Here is an 18374-nt window from a genome sequence, read left to right on the forward strand (position 1 = left end):
AGATCATTGAGTTTAGTGTTTACAAAGAACAATATTGTTACAAATACAATACTATACTTTTCCCAACGCTTTACAATAATTTCTATTCACCCTCTTTACAGAACAATAGTACAACTTCATATTCTAGGTACTGTGCTAAATATATACAAGAGATCTCACCCACGCTGCCGTCTTCATAAACTCGTTTCATTTAGAAAAATAAAAAACCCCAACAAAACAAAACCAAAATACTGCACTCAAGAAATGCTAGCCAAGCCTTAAATAGTAACTGAGATTCAGACAAACAAGTGTGAAACTTGCTAATAAAAGTAAAAAAAGACGTTCCATCCTTATTGTAAACACTGACGAGTTAGGAATTGTGTAGAGAGCAAGGAAGGGACAACTTTGCAGACCTTTCTCAGAAAAGAGGGAATGTAAAATGGTGGAGTATTCCTTTGAACCATGGAGAATTTCACTCATCAATAACACTTAGAACTGGAGCATTAGTATCTTTTAAATATCAGTGGAAAATATACTTGAGTAGTTTCATCTGTCCCTTTTGAGTTCATATTTTTTATTGAAACAGTCTTTCCCTTTGCAGACCAAAATTGGTTGTTTCCAAGACTACAGCTGGGAGTGCATATATCTCTTTTTGTTAAAATCTTAATAAAGCCTATTGTAACAGAACGACTGAAATTCTACAGTAGGATTAAACCCTGCAAACACTCACTTGCTTAATGTGACTCACATATGTAGTATGAATGAGCATACTACACGTGTAGTATGAATGTGTAGCATCAATGGCTTACTTGGGTGGTTCGAAATAACTATGTTTTTAAGACAGGGGCTATGGATTTTAAAAATCATTCATTATTTCAGCCATATGTACTTTTGTTTACTGAGGTCTTGATCCATCTCCCAGTGAAGTCAATACAAAGATCCTCCAGTGGGACCTCCATTGTTATTGTTCTGGATTGGACAGACTCGCAAATGACAAATTAACAAGGGTTAATATTGCTGGGACTCAAGAATGGGGTATCTATGCCTTTAAGAGTATCTTTTCACTTAACCAATTTATGGAAAGGCTGCACTGTATATAATCATCTAAATTATACATGGTATATATCATATTTACATATATTACTATATATATGAGAAATTATGAAAAGTGTTGTTTATATGATCCTCATAAACCAGATGCTTCAAATTATAACTCTATATCGTTCACAATCTAGCTGTATGAGTCTGATGGCAGAGGTATATACTAACCAGGAATATCAATACCATTCTCTTGTGAATTTTGCTTTTCCAGAGATTGGGGTTAAATTATATAATAAGAAAAAACCGCAGTAAATCAAATTATTATTCACATGTACTTTTACACAAAAACATATTTACTTACTACAATAGTTTATGCACCATTCCAATAGCTCCCTTAAATATTTTTACTGCCACTTGAAATTGAAAAGCTATTTTTTCTTCACTCATCCCATTGTTTTGAACTTCTGACAATAGATGGTAACCAACTAATCAAATAAAGGCAGTTTTCATGGCTCACCTATCAGAAATTCACACCTTTGTATATTTATATATACCCATAAAATTGCTGGAGACAATTCTCAATGTCATCTCCAGTCTATAACCATGTTGCTTATATTGCACAGTCCATCCTTCATTAAATGAGAAATAAAAGGTTATGACCACCACCCCACACTCAAAAAAGAAGAATGGGATTTTTTTCTGGCTCCTGTGATTTTATCACATTAAGTCTTTGCATAAGACGCAGCAAAAATGGAGCTTTAAATTCAAGGCATTTAGGTTGGTTTAAATTTCTGGTTCTATTTGAGTGTAAAATGCTCCTACATAGCTCTAATGGAACATAGCTACATGGAAGGGAGTTCTCTTCTTTTGGAGGAAAAAGAGTTGCTCCATTTTGTTCTTTTACCCACCCCCCTCCTACCCCAAACACAAATGTTAGAGACCACTCAAATTCTTGACTTCATGCAGCCCTACTACAACATTTCTTCTTTGTACAAGTGCATATAGTACATACACATACCCATTAAGTGTCATACATGTAGAGAACCTAAAATTAACTTGTATATAAATTACAAAATAAATTAATTTCTTCCCCCCGCCCCACTATTTTCTCCCACTGTTACCTAGGTCATGACTCAGAGGAAAAAGTTGTTAAAATAAGACAGTCTTTGGACCAAAGATATGTTAAAACTGACGTAGAGTAGCAAAACTACTTAGAACTATGTGCAGACCTATTCTTTTAAACTTTATAAAAATCAAGTACACACATCTTAAAAATGTAGATACACCAACCACAACACATGCTCCCATGTATGCCAATAAGAAATTCAATTTAGATTTTCAGCGTAAGCCCCCCAAAATGTATCTGAATACGAATAGATCACTTCCTCTATTCTTAATCTCTGAAATTGAAGGGGAAGGCGATGCTAGGTTAAAGACATGCTATACCTAAACACAAAGGCATTTTTGGAGGGGTTAGAGCTGAAGGCCCAGATACTTTTAGGACCAAACAGTGAAAGTGCATCTCCAGTACTTCTTAGTGTGGGAAAAGCAACTCTTACGTCTTTCAGCAACTTATAAACCACCTTTGTGGTCATTTTATCCTGAAGAATGAATGATAAAAGAAAATAAAAGATGTGTATTTGAAAGATGAAATTTGTCACATCCTCATTTACTCACTCACTCATTCTTCACAGGCAATTAGCTCTTCATTTAAGGCAAAAATTTCCTCCTGGTTTTCTGTTCTCCCTATATGCACTGAGCTCGTTGCTCCTAATGTTAAATGCAGCACGTACAAGGATAACAGTGTGAATCAAAATCATCTTTCTGGAGTCCAAGAGGAAAACTTTACCCTATGATTTGATTTGTTTGGTAAAGCAAGCTTTCTAACTTAGTAACACTGAATGTACTTAATCGTCAAAGTACAGCCATAGAAATATAATTGCTCATGTATTGAAGCAGTGTAGTCAGTCCTTAGTTGTTATTGTTCTATTCTGTGAGGAATTACATAAAGCTTTACTCATAAAGAGATGCAACAAAAAACGTCTCATGGATATTGTTTTTCCTGGACGCAACAAAATGTTGGAGAGAGAGAGAGAGAGAGAGAGAGAGAAAGAGAGATGTCTCTGGAGACACAGAAATGCAGCACTAGAAACACAACCACTAGTGAGGAAAAACATCCTCCATGCACATTGTGAAGATGAGGTATGGGCCTTAGATGTAAACCGGCTGCTCCTGTGCAGTCAACAGTCTGTACATGGCAGCTGGCATGGTCTTCATGTGAATCTGAGGGGAAACAAAATCAGGTTAAGCAAACCTCCTCATGCACGTGCTGCAAAGCCTTGGCAATAAAAGGATGTGGATGATCTCTTGCTCAGGATCTATACTGTGTCTACAGAAGGAACTGAGCAGAGAAGGGGGAAGAAGTAGCTTTAATGACATGACACAGTAGAGATGAAGAGCATGAGTGTTTTCAGGCCTGCCTCTGATAAAATTCACTGGGCTGGATACTCAAAATATTTTGAGTCCTCACAAACCTTACAAACAGTTGCTCAGGACTTCCCTATTAGACACTATATAAAAATAATAAAATAAGCCTTCCTGTTTAGTTCTGTGCTTTTCCAGCATTTACATGTGGATGACAGGACAGAAAAAGCAACAATGCTGAAACCTGGAATACCATGCTTAGTGTGCTCCTACCTCACCAACTGCATTGGAGAGAATGTGAACGATTTTCTCATGGGGTGTTGCTACAACACTTTGTCCATTGATTTCAATGATCCGATGACCCACTCGGACTCCTCCTCGCTCTGCTATGCCTCCTCTCATAAGGCTACAGATCTTGAAGAGAAAGTATAATTTTATCAGTGTTAAACATGTTAAACCATGAAAAAGAGGGACTTTAGCCTCTGCGTTTGTCCATCAATGACACATGATGCATTCCAAGCTTATAGGCATTAGTCTCCAAGAACTTGTTAAAAATAATAAAATACCATCCCAGAGTACAATGAGGGTTGTGGGAGCTCCCTTACTTCTGGGCTGCCACTCCACTCCCAGCCGCGGGGCATGGGAAAAAAAGGTTGGGAGCTACTGAAGTCTAGTACCAGAATATTTATTACAAAGTGTGTATAAAGATTATAAAAAATAATCAAGAAATGTCCAAGACAAAAGAAGATGGGCATTGAAAACTACAGTCCATTCAGACACTGGCATTTTTATTATTTAGATGACTGGGTAGGTCTATACTATTTAGAATTTCATTATTTACAATAAAAGAAAAATCAAAGACAGCTGCTCTCTTTCTTTCAATAACATATAATAATTCAGTCAGACACACCAATGATGCAGACTGTACACTGACTACTCCAGGGATTCTCAACCAGGGTGGCATCCTAGAGTGTTGTGAGATCCTTTGAATGGTGCTGTGAGATGTGAGTAACTATGCATATAAGAGCAAGCTCAGGCTTATCTCTGTCTGTCTGATTACCTGCCCCCCTGGCCTTGCACCCCTTCAAGGAAGTAAGCAGTGTAATATATTAAATGGTTTTTGAAATTGGGCGCCACTCAATTCAAAAAAGTTGTGGAGAGGTGCCTCAAGTCCAGCAAAGGCTGCATCAAGCCCAGAAAGGTTGAAAACCACTGGCCTACTTTGAAGGTCCTGCTTACTCCTCTAGTAGACTGATACTCTACTTCAGAACTAACATCTCTTTTCTGCCTTTTGTTGGCAAGAAAGAATTAGTTTAATTGACTGCTGAAGAAAGAAACATGTTGATTGTCTTGATCTTTCATCTAACATGTATGCATAGCCCTTGGCAAGTTGAGATGTCAGGGGAAAAAAAGCCACAGATATGTAAATAACACAGTACAAAACTAAAGGTACTGGAAGCTACTTACAATCCCATTTTGTACACTGAAGCCCAACTGGTATCTGAGGTCGGGTCTCCTGATCAAGACAGTGGTTACTGGAGGACATCTTACTATGTTCAGCTTAACCCGGGACTGGTTTTTCAAACCCTTTAAAAAAATAATACCATGAAAAGTTTGGTTGTAGATATGCTGAGACAGATTTAAACTGGCATGGAAAAAAGCAATAGTTTCAGTGTTATTTCCCCGTTAACATTTAATCAGTTTGCTACATATGCATCCTTCTGAAACAGGACCCTTAATTAAGTACCAGACACAAGCAATAAGACAATCCTGTGAAATGAGTGGAACACTGTCAACCTCTGCTTGTCAACAACTTTGACAGAGTCATCTTAAACTGCCAAGAATTCAGACTTCCTATGGGCAATTTCTTTATTGTGGAACACAGAATGTTGTTCTACAGGAATCAGAGAAAAGAAAAAGAGAAAAACAGCAGAGAAAAGAAAAAGAAGTAGGTCGGTGCAAGTAAGCAGAAAACTACCACACAGTCTGCTATGAAAATTAAGTCTTAAATATGCAATTTTTTGCCCTGATTACTAGGGCTGTGTGAAATGGCTATCTTTCATTTCCATTTTGGATTTGGCTGTTTTGGAGGGACAGTGATTCGTTTCAGTGTTTCGGATCACTGTTCCATTTCGATTTGTCTGAATCTGTTTCGGAATTTCGATGCTGTTTTGGTGCTGATTCAGAGACTTAAATATGAAACTTTTAAAGTCTTAAATATGCAATAAATCTTAAATATGCAATAAGATAGCTGCATAAAGTAGCTTTCCTGGTTGCAAGTATTCAATTCAACAAGCAGAAGTCTTGCTTATTATCATTTGTATAAGCAATGCTTATATTTCACTCTGAAATTTGGGAAAAACAAAACAAAAACAGAAAAAAATAATAAAACTGAAGATAACTGTCTCTGTCATACCTATATATAATTCAAAGTCCTCAGAGCTCTTCCCTACAGATTAATACTAGGGGTAGGTTTATGTATCTTGTCTTACAGTGCTCAAAACATATTTCTCTGCACTTGAATACAGTCTTTCATAGGCTACACATAGGGGGAATGTTGGGGGGGCACATGCCCCCCCGAGAGTGGTGGCTGCCCCCCCAGACAGTGAGCACTCCAGCTGGTAGGGGGCACAGTGCCCTTCTTGAAATTTTCTCCGCTGTGCCCCATGTGGAAGTGCTGGCACTTCTGCCGCCACTGTGCTGCCGGCACACTCGGCGATCGGCTGCTAGGGGGCACCCCCTCCCTGGTCACCAGCTAGCCACTGGGGGACCACCCGCTCTGGTCATGTGCCACTATGCTGGTGCCCCCCCAGACTCAGGAGGCACCCATGCAGTCTTCTGCCCAAGCAATGCACAGGACAGGCAATATTTTCAATGTACCAAGCAAGCTATGAGCAAAGACAACCTTCAAGAAACTCATCCTAACCCAAAAAGAATGCTACATCAACATGCAAGAAGACCAAGACTATCTTATCAACATACTGATACCTGCTTTTGACTTCATTACACAAACAAAAGAGTGAAATCTGGGACTTACTGCAGCCAATGGGAGTTTTCCCCACTGACTTTAACAGAGCTGGGATTTTACTCATTATCTGAAAAGACCTTATCTGGAGTGGGAATTATGCTAACCTCCCTATGTCTCTTCCATACAGTTTTCCCTGTTGCTTTTGCTGACTAGATGGTTGCTCTATTGGGACATTCTAGTTTGTATGGAATTCCATTTCCATGAAGTAGAGGAATCAAAAAGTAGGAGAGGGAAATCTTTATTCACAGAATCTGTATGGGGGAAAATAGTTCCTGTAGCACACAGGAAAGAAGAGGTCTCTCTCTTGTAGAATGTAACTGACCTGCTTTTCTTCAGAGATCAGATTAATTTGGGAAGAGTTAGTACTTCTGCTTTAATGCAAATGGAGAAGACTTTTACCATCAACTACTAGTTTTATCCATTTCTGTGTAAGGTTATTTTAGTTGTGCCTATTCACCTGTTCATAGATATAGCCCACTGGTCTTTCCAAAATGAAGGGAACAAATGTGAGATGTTATTCAGTTTTTCTACTCATATACAAATGGAATAAAATGTGATTTAAAACCAGCTTGAACTTTTTCCTCTATTATAATGAAGAAATGAGTCTGGTCACACTCGGTTTGATCTTAATTTGGGAAATGGGTGATTACTTAGTTTATATTTAACATGGAAAGATCCATACAGCCATCTTACTCTCCTACCCAAGAGGCTCTATTTTCCTATATCAACGCATCTAATAATTAATTTCCAGATCAGTTAAACACAAACTCAGGATTGAGGGGACAAACTCTGGAGGATGTCAACTGCCAAAGCATTTCACCTCTGGTTTCCACACAGCACTACACTCTGCTCAGCTCATTAATCGAGGTTGGCTGCAAGTGGCAAGGCTGCCCTGGGAAGCAAAGACGGCAAATGAAAATGGGATTATGAAGTCAGAAGAGGCCGTTCCAAGCCATCTGGTCCTCACTAGAACACAAGGTCTGAAATCTTTTTTTGGTCTACTCCATGCCATACATTTGGTGGCTGCATTTTATTTACCATGTGTACTGCAGTAGCTGTATTAAATGACGGCTTATTTACCATTGAACAATTTGCCTTCAGGACAACATGTACAGTAAAAGACTAACAGAAGCTACCCATTTTGCATTTAATCATGCCTACAATACTAAGTATGCAACTGCATTGTGTTTTTCGTATGCTTTAGAAAAACAAACAAAACATTTTAAGTGACCCTTAATAACCTCCAGATTTCCCAGATACAATTTATCTTTCAAACTCGTGAAGTTTACAATATCTTATCTCTTAGGAATTTTGGCTAGTTAGAAAAACTCTTGCATTTGACCTAAATAATGATTCAAACACTTTAGAAAATGGACCAAGCTGAAAGAAGCATAGGGCCATTGTTGAATACACCACCACACTGGAAAGTTTCTTGGTAGCTCTGTCAGCTAGCAATTTGTTTATGATTGATTAGTAATGAGAATTTAGAAATCTAAATAAAAAATCTAATGTAATTATGATACGTTCTATGCCCTCTCCATAACATATCAAAGAATTTTTGCAATTGATCATAAGATCCTGCACAACCTCCGACTGTGTTTTGACTGGTTTTTGCCTTTATGTGATTCAGAACTGATGGATGAACAGCTCCTAATCAGTGTGCTGCTCCTTATGGCAGTCTACAAGCCATCTTCTCATTTAAAAGGGCACAATTAATAACTACCAGTTCCTATGACAACAGCTGAATGTGGCAGTGAGAAAGGAATAGAAATATATGTCAGAACAGTTCCTCTGGAGCTATGAGACAGCTGTGTTGCCCTGTACGAGGAAGCAGGGAGTTTCTCAAGACAACATTGCAGCAGTCCATTTGCAATGGCTCTGAAGGAGGGGTGAAAATAATTTTAATTTTGGAGATAACATAGCATTAATATCCTATTAGGACCAACATGGCAGGTTTGAGAACATTGAGGATTCTGATAACAACATGGGACAGATCTCCTTAAGTTGGATGGTTATTTTTTGCTTTTTTTTTTTTTTTTAAAGCATCTGAACCTTTTTGTGACAGCGACATTCCCAAGAGAAACAAGGATCTTTTTTTCTGTCAACCCCCTTGACAGAGGAAACAACTGACTAGATCCCTACATGTTCAGATTTATTTCTAGGCAAAAGGCAAAATTATGAATTTTTCCCCCAAGAAACTATACTGTTTTTACCAGGGTTTGAAGACAGAGACAGTAATTGGTGTTCTGATTTGAACCCACTCAATGTAGACTTGCAGGGCTTTTTACCTCACATATTTCTATACAATTGCCTAGGTAAAGAGTTTTCATTTTCTGAAACAAATAATTTAAGTCTTCTTAGCATTTTTTTATTTCAGTAGTCAAACACACACCATTCACAGAGACGAGATGGAAGGGGCAGGAAGATATTTACTTTATGGATTGCTACACACAAAGAATTTAGTCCAAAATAGACAAACAATGTAACAAATCACCTGGCAGGAATGAGAAAAAAATATCCAATTTTACCAAGTATATTGCTAGGCTGATTTAGAGAAAGATTTCTAGCACCAGATTATGACTGCCTGTAGACGTGTGGGGATGCTGCCCCTATGCGCTGTAACTACAGTGCATCTGAGCAGTGTACGGAAGCGTGCTAATTAGTGTGGTCGGGTGCATCCATGTCTCATGTATTCAGTGTCCTGACAGTTCCAAATGGCAGTGGGGGCACTTTAACTAAAGCTCATTGAACGAGCTTTAGTTAAAGTGCCCCTGCCACCATTTTGAAGCGTGGGACCCTGAATACATGAGACACTCTTGGAGCCCCTCTAAATAAAGTGCCCCCCTCCCACCCCTAGAGCATGCCCTGCCTTATGTGCCTACATGCTCTGTGGTACAGCAACTGTACAGTAGCTGTTTATTCCAATAAATACCCCTGAATCCAATTTTGAGGAACTGATGACATTCTCAGTTGATGCATCTTTTTCCCTTCCCTGGAACACTGATGTTTGAATGCCTGCTCTATTATACACAGCCACTGCCCTACAGGCTCTTTTCCAGTTGACTTGCCTGCTTTTTGCAATTACATATTCTCATGTCAATTAGACAGCACACTCCCAATTATGCAGCTGCAAGTGTAGTGAAGTTAAGAAAACAAATTACACCTCAAAATATCTACAAATTAACTCCATGCTTACAAAGAAGACAAACATGATTTAAATAATTTGGAAAGAGAAAATGAATCAATTCTCCAGTTTGCTATATTTGTTTTTATCAGTCACATTACCATGGGGCAAATCCCCAACCCCCTTCTGTCAGTCCTTACTCAAGCAAAGCTTCAAATCAGCTTCAGTGGAAGTTCTGCTCAAAGTTATGGCAAAAATATTTATGCCTTCAGGATTTGACCCTTGCTCCTGAATACTTCTGAACCTTGTGAAGGATGAATCAAGTAGCAAAAATGATAGCAGAGAGGGAAAGATGAGGTCAAGGCTTTATTCTCCAATCCTTCACAGACTTCCTGTGTGACCTTGGGTGAGTCGCTTTCTCTTGCACTTTCATTTCATAATCTGCAAAATAGGGATGGTGACTTTTCCTCTCTCACAGGGGCAAGTAAACTTGTGAAGGGCTTTCAGATCATGGATCCTACTATAAAATGTATATTAAGAAGCACGGGTACATAACAGAATCTTTAATTTTAAAACCTTCACATTCTACTGCTGTTTCCATATGATTTAAACATATTCTCTGTACCTTTATAATGCTCTGGCATGTTGAGAGAGGTAAGCCCACCAAGCTGGTACCATTAATTGACATGATCTGGTCTCCTATATTTAGCTTTCCAGACTTCTCTGCTGGTCCTCCATGCATCATGTTGGCTATAATAACTGTGGGTAAGATGGATCCCCAGCCAGACTCCACAATCACCACACCTAGAATTTCTCCCTTCTGCTTTTCAATGTAGACCTGAATCAGGAGTTAAAAATACACATCCTTCTAAGATTTAAAACAGTCAATGTTCAAATATGTTCAGACCTCCTTCCTCTCCCTCACTTTGTCTCCTTCCCAATTCAAGGCAAAAATAATAAGGCACATGAATCAACAATTTTGGAATTCCGTCTTAATTTGAGATAAATTGGTCTCTTACATAAGAAGCCTTTGCCTCATAAAAGTCACATGCACATAATAAACCTCATGTGTGTATAGCAGGGAATGATGGTGGGGGTAAACTTTCAGGATGAAGCATAATCAGAGATTGAATGCACTAGTTCCTACAGATTGGGAAGCAATAACTTGCTCACTGAAATGGTACACTGGTTCATCTATATTAATAAAACAAGCAGAAAATTTATAGAATTTTAAAACAAACCTGGTGACAACTGCTGTCACCCACCACAATGTCTCCATAAAATTTATGTTGTTTACTGTATTAACAGTTTGTTTTAAGCCCACAGCACTGATGTGCAATGTCCCATGTGTTTGAAAACTGTTTGGTAAAAGAGCACAGAACAGATGGGAAATCATTTTAATGCTGATAAATTTAGGGTTCATTGTGTACTCTTAGAACAGAATTGCCCGAGGGTATCCTAGCAGGGAAGAGGATGTTCTGTCCTAATGAAGTCATTTGTGGGAAACTCTAATGGTTTTCTAATCGTTACCGGCACCAGGCTGCATTTGGGACAGATGAGCCTAATATGTTGTTATGAGAAGAATGGCACATACATCTTTGCAGTTTTCAGACTTGGAAAAGTGGATCAGGTCATCGTTGTACATGTCCTGGGTATTGAGCAGGTCACTGTACTCCTTCTGGCTTAGGTCTTCTGGATTTATTCCATTTGCTCTCAGAAATTCCTGGTAGGCCACGCTAAATGCTTGGCCTATGGACTGAGCAATCAGTTGTGCCTATAGTGATTTCCAAAGAAAAGAAAAAAAGTAAATAAAACATGCAGCACCAAAAAATTATCTTGTTCCCCCATTTTAATCATGCTGAAAATGGTAATAGTCCCTACCTGGTAATAGTTAAGCATTTTGCATCTATTTGACAACTTTTTCCACTGTAACAATAACACACACAAAATCAAACATTTTCTCTTGAGCTCATTTAGCTAATTCAGCAAGGCAAGCGTTTTCAAATGAAAAATAAGAATAGAAGGCCCTTCTTTCACTGAAGGGAACTGTTAAACTAACCATAAAGGTAGCTGAACCTGAAAGAGGAATGTGTAAAGTAAGAACATTAGCTCTCAAATGATTCTGCCTTCTAGTCCAAGCCATTCCACCCATTTACAAGCCAGCTGTATGTGAAGATATTTAATGGAAAAAGACAGCAGGCCTTAATTGTTTCCTCAATTTATCTCAGGACTGAAAGGATCTTAAACTACTCTCAAGCTGGTGCTGGATTCCACTGGTAACAATAGATGGTCACTGGCATTTAAAGAGGTGCTGTACCAGTTACATATATGCTAACTTGTTGGGCTGGATTTTTCAGGAGTTCAACTGCCATGTAGACAATAAAACAAAAATCCTGGGAGCCAACCTTTTATGAAAGTCTGTTCCCAGTTAGAAGATGGAGAACATTTGGAAATCTGATGCTGAGCTCTTTTAAAAGTTTGGCCTATATTAACCGTTTAGTCTCCATTGCCCAAGATTATCTTAGTAGACGTTTTAAAAATCAAATCTATTTCTCTGTTGATTGCTTTTTTCCCCATTTAAGCATTTCATTCCTCTAGTGTTCCTCGATTAGAACTATTGAAAGTGGAGACAAATTTTATCAACTACCCATTGTTTGATGATGTAATGCTTGCCAGTTAATTCTTGTATCGATTAAGATCATTTTAAAACTAAAACTTTTGGAGCTACCTAACAGTCCTTGTAACGATAATGTCCATAAGACCATATGGATTTTTGCATTAAAAATTTTAAGCTAATACAACCTTTGGAATGGCAGGGCTCTTTGCTGCTGGAAGACAGAAAGTTGAAGCCAAGATGGTCCTCCATATGCAAGAAGCAAGGGTTTGTTTTTTTGGTGATGTTTTGGACCAACTGTATCACTGGAAGGGAGATACTAGATAAGCTTCCAGGCAGGAAGTGGGGAGGGCACTTTGTGCCCAAAAGCTTGTTTCTCTGCTTCTGCTTCTCACAGGTAAAATGACATTCTGGTTCTAGCTCTTTACTAACACTATTTTTTCTGATTTTCAAGGTACTACTTTTTGTCAGATAGTTGAGACGGTGTCTGTAGAATTGCTCGTGACTTAGGACAGCTAATATTATTTCTTCAGACGTTTCAAAATATTTTCAAAGACCTGCCAAATTGACTAAATGCCAGCATCATTTTGGATCTCCTGACTTTCAGGGCTTTTCAAGCTAATATTTACTGCTAGGGGGAGCTTGAGCACTTCCACAAACATGAGCAGGTTTAAACCACATTAGGTGATGCGAGGGCCATCAGAAGGGGAGTACCTAATCCAAGGAATCCCTGAAAAAAAGGAAAAGGAAGATCTATCCAGACTTCTATTTTCATAACAAGGAGTGCTCTGGCCTTTGGGTGTGTGATGCCACTATGCCTGGTTAAATAGACCTTTGCTTTCTTTGCACCATGAACAACATGCATCGCTAGACACATATACAACAGTCTCTAATGAGTCAAGAAACCCAGTGATGTTAGAGAGATGAGCACCTCCTGCCACCTCTACCCCCCGCTCCCCAAAACACTAGGTAATACTTTCATCCACACATCAGTTTCCTGAAGCTGAATGACAGTACAGAGTTGTGACTCTCATTCTGTATAAGAATCAACTTCCTGTCTTTGCTTTTTTCTGGTACTAACTGGATGCCTTGAAATGTTTTGCTATGTATTTCTTTTTCACTCCAGCAGGTGACTGGTAGTGGGACAGAGAGAGCACATATGGATAAAACCCACAGACTGTATCTGAGAACTAGTGTCTGCAACTAGTTTCTCAAATACCTCTAACACATCCCTAACTTAAATAACTTTGCTGTCTGAAAGATCTCACATGTACATGTTTCATGAGGTGTTTGAATTCTGAGACATTATTATTTTCACCTAGATTTTGGTTAGGTGATTAAGTACAATTTTGAACTCTACTAGAAAATCTCCTACAGAACTCTATGAATGGCATGGTAGCAAAGAAGAGACATAGGCTTTTGCCTAACCACATGTAATTTAGGCAGGCTTCCTCAAACATCATCAGAGCTGTCTTCTAAATGCTAATTTCAACTTCAGAGTGATTTGACACTCTTTTCATCAGCCTTTGACTGACATATCAGGTGCCACTGGGACTTATAAAATCCTAGAACTTGGGTGGGGTTGACAACAAACCAAATTTTACTCCCTTCTCCAAATCTTATGGAATCATATTTTATTTTAAATGAATGGGAAATGAGACCAACTGATGACTTGTTATTAACCCATTTAATTTGACTTGCTTAAGTGCTTTATTTTCTTTTGGGTTTTGTTATTCATATTAGTTTAAAATATTAAACTCGAACTTGTGTAGGCTGGTATTTCTTTCCTGGTTATTTTGGCATCAAACAGCAAGGACAGCAGAGTAGATAAAACAGATCATTACCCCTCTACATTGTAAAGTCACAACATAGGTTTTTGAAATAGTTATTCATCTGCTCTGAGATGTCTGCATGCAGGGTATTTAAGAAATGTATACACAATATTATTGATTGGGTTTCCTGAAATGCTTTTAATATATCTTTCTCAACTCCAGTATCCACAATAGATCACTTCCACAGCATGAATCTATAGTCCTAATTACAATGCTCATGGCTATGAGTCCCCTCTAAAAATCACTTGTTATGAGAGATGCTGTAAAATGAATATGAAGTTAACTATTTTTTTGTGGATCAGCCTCTCAATGTCTGAGGAAAGTGTTACACTGAGAATGAAAAGAAAGATAAATTTTAAAACAATGAGAACTGCTTCTTATAAATGGGGGCTCTTTGTGAATTTTGAAAGCCAAAAGTTAAAGCCCAAAATAGGAGGGGGGAGGGGGGCATTCCTCTTCTCAGACTGATTCTTATTATGTATGTAAAAAACACACAGGACCACCTGTGAGAGTTCAGTTCTATTTAAAATGCTTCTTATATTGTCAAAGGGCATTTTTACACACGAGTGTCACAGCGCTGGGCTCTTTGAAAAGGTGGCTGTGCCTCGGAGGTGCTTTAGTTGAAAAGTAAACTGCTGTCATTTTCTGCACATTGACGCACATTTTGCTGTTTGAATAACTGCACGTAGTGCAGTGCAGTTCACCTCAGCTTGTGTGTGGAGCAGACTCAATTAATTGAGCGGTGGATCTCCGACGCACTGCTGGAAAAAAAGTATGTGTATAAGTGCCCAAAGACAGTAACATTGTGTAATAAAGTAATTCCTTACATCCTCAGATTCAAAGACATGGCAAATCATTTTGTATTGCCTCTTTCCATCCTGGGAAGGGTGAGATGCCTCCACATTGTCCTGGGAATTAGATCGTGGCATTCGCCTACGGGCCATCAGTACAACAATATTTCCAATATCTGCTATGTAGGAAATAGTCCTCAAAGGATGATCCATCATAGTTTCCTGGGGAAGAGAAATACTAAGATCAGTGTCTGTTTTGTGTAATTACTCACCATACTTGCGGTATTATGAAAAAAATACTAATAACATATTAAGAACAACTGGAATTATATATATATGTACATAATAACTTTTATGTTTCTTCTACAATAGGGACCAGCAAAAGGAAGCAGCAGCTTCTCTTTCACTAAATGAACCAAATCTCCTATTTTTTTTAATTAATGCTACTATGTCTGAGGTGAAACAACCTCAAAGACAAAGACCCAGTTTTGAGGGTTCGAACCTGCACTGCATACAGAGGACTAAAGATGTCAATTTAGCCATCGAAGCCAAGCTTTTTTAAAGTAACCTGGTGATAAATGACACTGAGCAAATTATGGCACCAGGCTATCTGAAACGAGGTAATATGAACTGTTTAGTTTAAATAAGAATCCCAGCAGCAGGTCTATTTAATCTGTTCTCAATGGCTGCATCCAGATGAGCTCAGCTGTGTGGTATGTGGAGCTGCAGACACCTCTGCAGCGCCACATACTGCATGTTCAGCTGTTTTCTGAACAAGGGATCAGGGCAGGGGTTTTTTTTTGGACTCCTGGATATCCAGAGGTTAAAAAAAAACACACTAAAAAAAATGCAGAGTGGTGCATGCAGAGGCAGCATGTGCCACTCAAAATGGGAGCCTGGCTGGCTGGTGCCATGCTGCGGCTGCTGGCCAGGCTCCAAGCGGCAAGATTGCTGCTGCTGCAGCCCCAGGAGGCCCCCAGAACTTCAGCTAAGCCTGCTGGGGCTACCCCAGTGCTGGCCCCAGCCACCCCTAGCCTTTCTGGAGCAACCTGCCGTGGGCCAGAGCACATGAGGCATGGGTCTTCCTCGGGGACAAGTAGTGGTGGCACAAGGCGCACCACCGCTAGTTCTCCCTGGGGAACTCTCATCCACTTTCATCTGGATGTAGCCAATTATATGTGCCAATCCTGGCAAAAGTTCCTCTTTGTCTATACCTGTGTGTCTGCATTCAATACTTTTATTCTCTGTGTCGAGATGAAGAGGTCCACTTCAGTCATTGGTTGAGATTCACCTTCTGGAGCCTGTAAATGAAATGGATTAGAGTCAATTTGTGCTTTAGAGAACATCCTTCATAGCAATGCTAGATCACAAACAGGGGCGCACCAAGACACAGTCACCAGAACAGCAATGCAAAATAGAGTGTCTGATTGCAGAAGCTAAACACAAAGCTATGGAAACTATATAAAGGTTCATGATAGCAAGCTAGATTAGATATTACAGCCTTTGATCCTGCAGCCAATAAAAAAACACAGTGCATCATGAATTGTATAAACATTCCATGGAAATCCAAATGATTTTTCTTTTAACATGTATGCATCTTTAAGAAAGGTTTTTCAAATGAGTAATAACAGGACTATGGGCAGCTCTTGCCTAGAGGGTTTCTATACGAGCTAATGACAGCAACCGCTCAGGCTGTGGGAAATATGCATGTAGCAGGTGCAGATTAAGCAATTTATAATGCAGTTCTGGTAAGAGGGTCTTCATGGTCAGAGAATAGAATGTGAGAGCATTAACCCACTCCAGAAGTTGTACCTTTGTAAAGACACAGAGCAAATGCTTGTACTTTAAAACTGAACAGCTTTGCTGAAAAGCACCCGAGAACTCCATAAGCAAAACAGATTATTAAAGTATGAGTCAATCTCAGTGTATAATTGTGTGTATATACGTAAACTTTTTTTTTGCATCCAGCAATTTAATATATTTGCAAATTGACCAAAAACACTCTTTATAGAGGGATGAAATAAAGAAGTCATTTCTTTTAGTCTGACATTTTACAGAAGTAGAACCTTCGTCATATCATTCCTGTTTCTTTAATAGGAACTTTTGGTTACTGCCTGTTTCCATTTGGTAAATCCAATCTTTACCCTATTTCTAACATGAAATGGCTAATGATAAGCAACAAAAAAATGGCCAGCTAGGCAACTGATTTTTGAGAAATGTCAACTTGTGTGGTGACTCAGAAACAAACCTGAACAAAAATTTGCTGGATGCAGAAAATAAAAACACAAAATCAAAAGCAAGAAAGGCAAATAAACAAACAAATAAATAAATAAAAACCAAAAGAACAGGCATAACACCAAGCTGATGGAGGTTGTACTGCACCTTCTTCCTGCTTTTGGCTAATTTCTGGGCCATCTGCTTAGCATGGAATAAACAGAGATAGGAGAATGGTTAGAGCAGAACTTGAAGAGACTCAAAGTCAAGCAGGGGTCTACACACTAGTGCCAGGGCTTTGTCTAGTAGCTGTTCTAAGTTAGTCTCTGCTTGGATTTTCCCCCCACCCTTTTTTGTTGAAAAAAATGTTTCACGTTTACCACAATAGGTTTCAGAACGTAAAGAAAAGAAAGAGAATTAAAAAGGCATTTTTAATTTAAAGGTTACTTGTTAAAACCAGATTTCTGTGGGTTCTTTTCCCTTCAAAAATAGAGGGCCTATTCTCATTTACGGTGGTACAAATCATGTGCAACTCCCATGAATTAAACAGAGATACATCACTGTAAAACTGGTATAAGTGAGAGAAGGACCAGAACCATAAATATTTAAGCTCTCTCCAGTCTAAAGTTCCTAGATTAAGGCTGTGTAACAATATATACAGACTAAACAAAAAGGAAAATACTGTCAAAAACATTAAAACTCCCCCCCCCCCCAAATAATGACAGAACAGGTTATATTGAAACTGTCCTTTGCACAACCCCAGGTATACCTCTGCCAACCTTAAGATCATGAATTTGGGAACCAGATCCCCCTATCACAAATTGAACAGGGATATTCCCAGACTATTCTTGATATATCCAAATGTCTGCTCTGGGAGGGGAGCACCCCCTCTACATCTCTTCTGGAAACAGTCTGCTACTGTAGAACTTTTAACTATAATAATCTGTATTTGGGCTATATCCAAAGGCACTTTCTATCCTGCTCATGAGAAGAGATCCTATATTATAACACACAGTAATAATCATAATTCTTGTCACATTATCATGCAACCATTTATAAATGGCCTGCAAATATTACCAGGTTAAGGAAAAATCCAAGAAATCTGATGGCTTGCTCTTATGATCCTTCTTACTGGATAAGTGCAATACTCTCCATGCTGGCAGATTTCCATTTTTGTTCCAATTCCGCTAATTAGCGGTGTGTGCTTTGTATGTGGAACTATCATGTCTTTTTCTATATGATAATATAATACTAATAATTTGGTCCAGAGATCTCTGGATCATAAATGCACTGAATATTTCATATCGGTCTGCACCAGTTAACTCTA

The 18374-nt window shown here is 38.7% G+C and overlaps 1 protein-coding gene across 2 annotated transcripts in view; it reads right to left on the reverse strand.

Moving 5' to 3' along the window:
• Positions 1–196: 196 nt before the first annotated feature.
• The window catches only part of APBA1 (amyloid beta precursor protein binding family A member 1), a 61550-nt gene continuing 43372 nt past the window's right edge, over positions 197–18374 (reverse strand). The window contains exons 6-13 of one of the 2 annotated variants that reach the window (XM_019555166.1): positions 17216–17248; positions 16048–16134; positions 14870–15055; positions 11191–11370; positions 10222–10434; positions 4912–5031; positions 3718–3858; positions 197–3303 (exon numbers count right to left, since the gene is read on the reverse strand). In XM_019555166.1, the coding sequence (XP_019410711.1) occupies positions 3232–3303; positions 3718–3858; positions 4912–5031; positions 10222–10434; positions 11191–11370; positions 14870–15055; positions 16048–16134; positions 17216–17248 (1032 nt within the window). In that variant the 3' untranslated portion in view covers positions 197–3231. The remainder of the gene's footprint in view (positions 3304–3717; positions 3859–4911; positions 5032–10221; positions 10435–11190; positions 11371–14869; positions 15056–16047; positions 16135–17215; positions 17249–18374) is intronic. The other variant, XM_019555167.1, reaches the window with a different exon arrangement.

Source organism: Crocodylus porosus, unplaced genomic scaffold (assembly GCF_001723895.1).
Source record: "Crocodylus porosus isolate Cpor-Errol unplaced genomic scaffold, CroPor_comp1, whole genome shotgun sequence".
NCBI classification, from domain to species: Eukaryota; Metazoa; Chordata; order Crocodylia; family Crocodylidae; genus Crocodylus; species Crocodylus porosus.